Source organism: Dendroctonus ponderosae, unplaced genomic scaffold (genome assembly GCF_020466585.1).
Source record: "Dendroctonus ponderosae isolate FM_Combo_2020 unplaced genomic scaffold, Dpon_F_20191213v2 Dpon_F_20191213_1, whole genome shotgun sequence".
NCBI lineage: Eukaryota > Metazoa > Arthropoda > Insecta > Coleoptera > Curculionidae > Dendroctonus > Dendroctonus ponderosae.
Window position 1 is genome coordinate 35,418,289 of NW_026017110.1, and position 5,027 is coordinate 35,423,315.

At 35.7% G+C, this 5,027-nt stretch overlaps 1 protein-coding gene across 2 annotated transcripts in view; it reads right to left on the minus strand.

Annotated features, from left to right (window-relative positions):
- Nucleotides 1–1,844: 1,844 nt before the first annotated feature.
- The window catches only part of LOC109533106 (heat shock 70 kDa protein), a 7,452-nt gene continuing 4,269 nt past the window's right edge, over nucleotides 1,845–5,027 (minus strand). For both annotated transcript variants that reach the window (XM_019898335.2, XM_019898336.2), the window contains exons 3-4: nucleotides 4,085–4,295; nucleotides 1,845–3,968 (exon numbers count right to left, since the gene is read on the minus strand). In XM_019898335.2, the coding sequence (XP_019753894.2) occupies nucleotides 2,329–3,968; nucleotides 4,085–4,295 (1,851 nt within the window). In that variant the 3' untranslated portion in view covers nucleotides 1,845–2,328. The remainder of the gene's footprint in view (nucleotides 3,969–4,084; nucleotides 4,296–5,027) is intronic.

Genomic DNA, 5,027 nt, shown 5'->3' on the forward strand with positions numbered 1-5,027 from the left:
GGGAATCTCAGACACCCCGCTAAGCGGTACCACTGCTCGAATTGCATGGCAAGCGTGAAAGCCTTGATGCAATTGGTGATTGTTTTCGTTTCCAATTAGTTCACTTAACAGAATGCAGTATATACCAAATGTCTACTACAAAGGGCATTGTGAAATCAGAAGGGCAACAATTGACTATTGAGCAAACACACAACTGTGCTCGGCTACTCTTTTTACTATTGAAAGTTTAAGTCCTTGAAGCGACCACCCAACAGAGCCGAGCACAGTCCGTGGGAAATACCCTGTTTCCCTCACCCTGCCCTTCTGATTTCCTCCTTACCTCAGTAGACAAAAGTGACCAGAGATCCCAGTTTTTCGTTTCACCTCAAGTCGTACACATCGGGAGTGTTTCGCCTCAAGAGCCCTCGTACACATCGCAGACTCTGGAGGAGAAGTGTCTCAAAACCCAGCCCGTAATTCTTCACCCTCAAATCAAATCAGTGCTCAAGTGAACTAATTGGAAACCCCACTCAATTAGAATTACGCTACTCAGTCCATTTTAAAAAACGTACTGCCCAGGCCAATTAGAAAAAGTGGCAAAATAAATGTGTCGCCTGTGCAAGTTAAGCAGGCACATTCGAAATTGGCAGATTTTATTTACTCCTGCAACTGCTCTCAACGATACCCACCAAACACTGGCACCCCACATACATTGGTCTTTCGAATAGCAGAAAATTTCCCCCATATACTCGTGTCTAGCATTCCAAATTATTTATTCGAGTGAGACGAGTATATTTGGTCCCAGGAACTGGATTTGACGAATCTCAGGTTAATCTCAGGTTAATCTTAGGCTTAATCTCAGGTTAATTTACAACTTGATCCCCCAACAGTTTGCTTTGCGTTCTCAAAATGTCTAAGTAATTAAGTTTGTTTTTAAAATCTAATAACGTTTTTATATGACAATTTTGCTACGCATTATTAGTTAATTACTGACAATCTAAATTATTTTTTGAAAATGTGTATTTCGGTTCAAATTACAATTAAGTTTTAATAAATTTAACTAAACTTACTTAACTTGAAAACTGTCAGCAGCCGCTGTAAAATTTTTGACAATAAAAACTAAACGATATTTAACTGTCATAGACACAGCCTCCTTTGTTTATGGCACTTTTTATATTCAAACGTTATTAAATAAAAATCCCTTAGTTACGTACTTACACATTTTGAGAACGGCAAATAAAACTATTTTATTTTCTTGTGGGCAAACTAGTGGACTTAGGAAAAAACAACAAGAGATAAAAAAGTAGGTAAATATCGTGCTGATAAAAGTTTAAGTGCATACAAAAAAGTTCTGATCAAAACAAAAGTAGGGGTTCCACATTTCTACCCTGTATAAAAGTAAACAGAACCACAGAACACTACCATAGAATGGCACTCGATCAGATTATCATGTATACCAAAATTGAAGTTTACACGTTTAACCGTTTTAACGAAACACAAAAAAAACTAATATTTTTCGCCATTTTGAAAATCAAATATCTTAACAATGAAACCTCAAATTCAAAAAATTCTCAGGAAAACCCCCTTCTAAAATGACTTGAAGAACATGCTGTTAAACTATTTTAACATATTTACGGAACACCATGTATAAAGGGTGATAGAGAAAAAAAGACTTCTCCATTTTATTAGACCACGGGCCATTACCGAAGACCTAATTGTTTTGATTGTTCTAAATTCTGGTCTATCGAGGGACAATCTGAGTCAAATAAACAAATGAAAAAAATGTCACAGAGTCACAATCAAGTTTTAACCACTGATACGATCTTCAAGAGTTAAACAGTAAGTAAATGATCCATAAAGTAGAGTTACATTTAAAGTAATATTTATTACGAAAATTAAATCGACCTCAATTTTTACGTAACCCATAGATAGGGAGGGTTTAAATCTATCTTAAACTAATATAATACTGGATATTGTAACTTAGTTTAAAATATTGAGCTAATTATCGCCACTGCATATGCGTTATTGTTAAGGGTTTTGTATTGGTTAAGATAACGATGTGGCCACTTTCATGCCTATTCCGGTTTTTTCAGCTGTAGTTCCCTTACTGCGTTTATTTCCCTGCCCTAAATATACATTTTATGCCATGTTGTATCAATATGTTTGGTGAAATATTTAAGGTATTACTAAGGTTTCAGATAACATTAACATAAAATAGTATTACGAACAATATGCGACAATATCATTAGTGGAACGGAAACAATTTATTAGAACCATTTTTTTGGAACATAAATCTTTAATATTTTTATTATATGACAACCCAGTACCCAAGGTGTAGATGCTCTACCGTTAAGCGATAAAATTCACGTCTATGACACCAGCAGTCAACGGGGATACTTTCATTTTAAAGGAGCTGTAGGCATATTTCAACCGTAATATTTCTGTATATTGGAGTGCTTCTATGGTTTTCCAAAATTTCGTACACTCTGATTCTACAATACACCGATCAGTGTTAGAATTAATTTTCTCCAAATTATAAATTATACGTTCGCAAATTTCTCTTACTTTACAAAAATAAATCGTAAATGATTCAAACATCTCATCATCCTTCTTATGTTGTTTTGCGTGGGCGATTGTTCTTTCTATTTTGCGCACACCAAGTTGAAATTCTCCTAGTGTAACTGTTAGCTTATTATGTTTGCATGTCGAGGTTTCTTGAGCGGATACTTCCAATATGCCGTTTTCGTCTAAATGAAACACTACTTCAAAACTGATCTCGCCAGCTTGACCAAGAGGCAAGTCATCTATGGTAAACTCTCCCAGTAGATTATTATATTTGCAGTTTTTTCTCTCTCCTTCGTAAATTGGAAAAACTGCAGATGTTTGATTATTTGTCATAGTGCGGTAACGATTCGGGTTTGATTTTTTAGGAAGCGACGAATTCTTCTCTATCAAAATTTTCATTAAATTTCCACTAACTTCTAATCCCAAAGATAAAGGAGTAGCTTCCTTCACTTGATATTTCTCCAGTTCTTTATATCTATTTCCAAATACTCCTGCTTGAATACTTGCACCAAGAGCAACAGCCTCATCAGGATTCAGGTTGGTACGTATTTTGTTGGAGCCGAACATCGATGTTAATTTTTCTCGAATTCTTGGTATACGAGTGGAACCTCCAACTAGTATTACATCGGTGATACTTCCTGTGGTTAATTCAGCGTCCGCAAGGCACTTTCTGATAATTTCTGCAGATCGCTCAACTGAATTATCAATCAGTTGATTAAATTGTGTCTGGCTCAATTCCAATTTAATCGAATCGTCTTCTGAGTAGTACAAATCAAAAGAATGATCTCGTGCTACCGAAAGTAACTTTTTCAGCTTTTCACAATTACGCTGAATTCGTCGCAGTAATCTTTCATTCACTATGTTTGATTTGTTCTTTAATTTTTCTTTAATTGTTGGCTTAAAGTAATTGACCAACATTTCGTCGAAATCTCTTCCACCTAAAAATGAGTCACCTTCTACACTTTGAACGGCAAACGAATGGCCATTGACTTTAATAATTGATACGTCCAGAGTTCCTCCTCCTAAATCAAATACCAGGAGAGTTGAATCGGTATCGAGTTTATCTTGAGCATAGTGAATGGCAGCTGCTACGGGTTCAGTAATCAATTTAAGTACCTTTAAACCAGCTAGTTTAGCTGCAGCTTTTGTAGCCTTCTTTTGTGCATTACTGAAATAGGCAGGAACTGAAATAACTGCTTCTGTAACCGTCGTTCCTAAATATTCTGAAGCAGATTCTTTCATATTCTTCAGTATTTCAGAACAAATTTCCTCTGGGGATTTTTTCACGATTTCTTTGCCACATCGTAGTTTAATTTCAGTTTGACCATTATTTCCCTCAACTATCTTAAACGGATATTCTTCGGAATTCTTCAGTTTTTGTACGTACACATCATCGTACCTCCTTCCAATAAACCGTTTTATATCTGGAATATAACCGTGTTTTAAATTATCAATCAGTGCGTTTGTGCACGTCATTTTACTACGTTAAAAATCTGCAATGGCTTGCCAATAATGCAATATTAGTTTTTACAAACCATACCGAAAATAAAGTTCTCGGGATTGGTGAGTCCACGTTCTTCGGCAATTTTTCCCACCAATATCTCCGAAATATTGGGATTATAAAATACGCATGATGGTGTTAATTTGTCTCCAAAAGCATTCGGAATCATTTCAGATTTTTCGCCGCGATATATGGCGACTGCCGAAAATGTTGTACCGAGATCTATTCCTATTGGACATGGTAACTGCACCTGAAAGATATAAGAATGTGTCTATATTAAAATATCAATGACATTGTTTCTATTAGAAGTAAGGCAAAATTACGGAACAAAACGCAAGAAATTTCCCCCCTGTAGTGGAATGATTTATTCTTCAAAAAATTAAAATTTGGTACAATTTCGGTTTTTTAAGCATGAAACTTTAATTACATTTCATCTGTAATCATTGAAAACAAAATAATATCGAAGGCATAATTGGCATGTGTTATTATGTATCCCATGAGCACCGCATATTGCAGAAAAAAATTATTATACAAGCCACCAAGAAAAAACTCCGCTAATTATTTTCAAGTTCCGACATTTTCCACCAAAGGGTAAAACTGCAACAATAAATTAACAAAACTCATTGATTGCCGTCTTAGTAGGGTTGAGATAGGATGAAAATACTTTCAGTCGATTTCTAAGAGAATTTAACGTAAATTTCGGAAAGTGTCAGTTATTGTGCGCTGAGTGCCCCTGGAAGGCCCTGATTCGATTATGTCCAATACTTCCTGTACCACTTTCCTCGCCCTTTGTTGGCGTGAGTTCTTTCAGCTTCTGCTATGTTACTGTAGCATTTCCCCTGAACTAATTGCATATCAGCAAATTCGTGAAAGGAAATTCAAAGTATGTCACAGTTTGACAAATTATTGTTATTATTGACGGGGGCTATCCACCTGTAACTATCTGTTAATGACAAAAAACATCATTGCCGCTGTGCCTTTT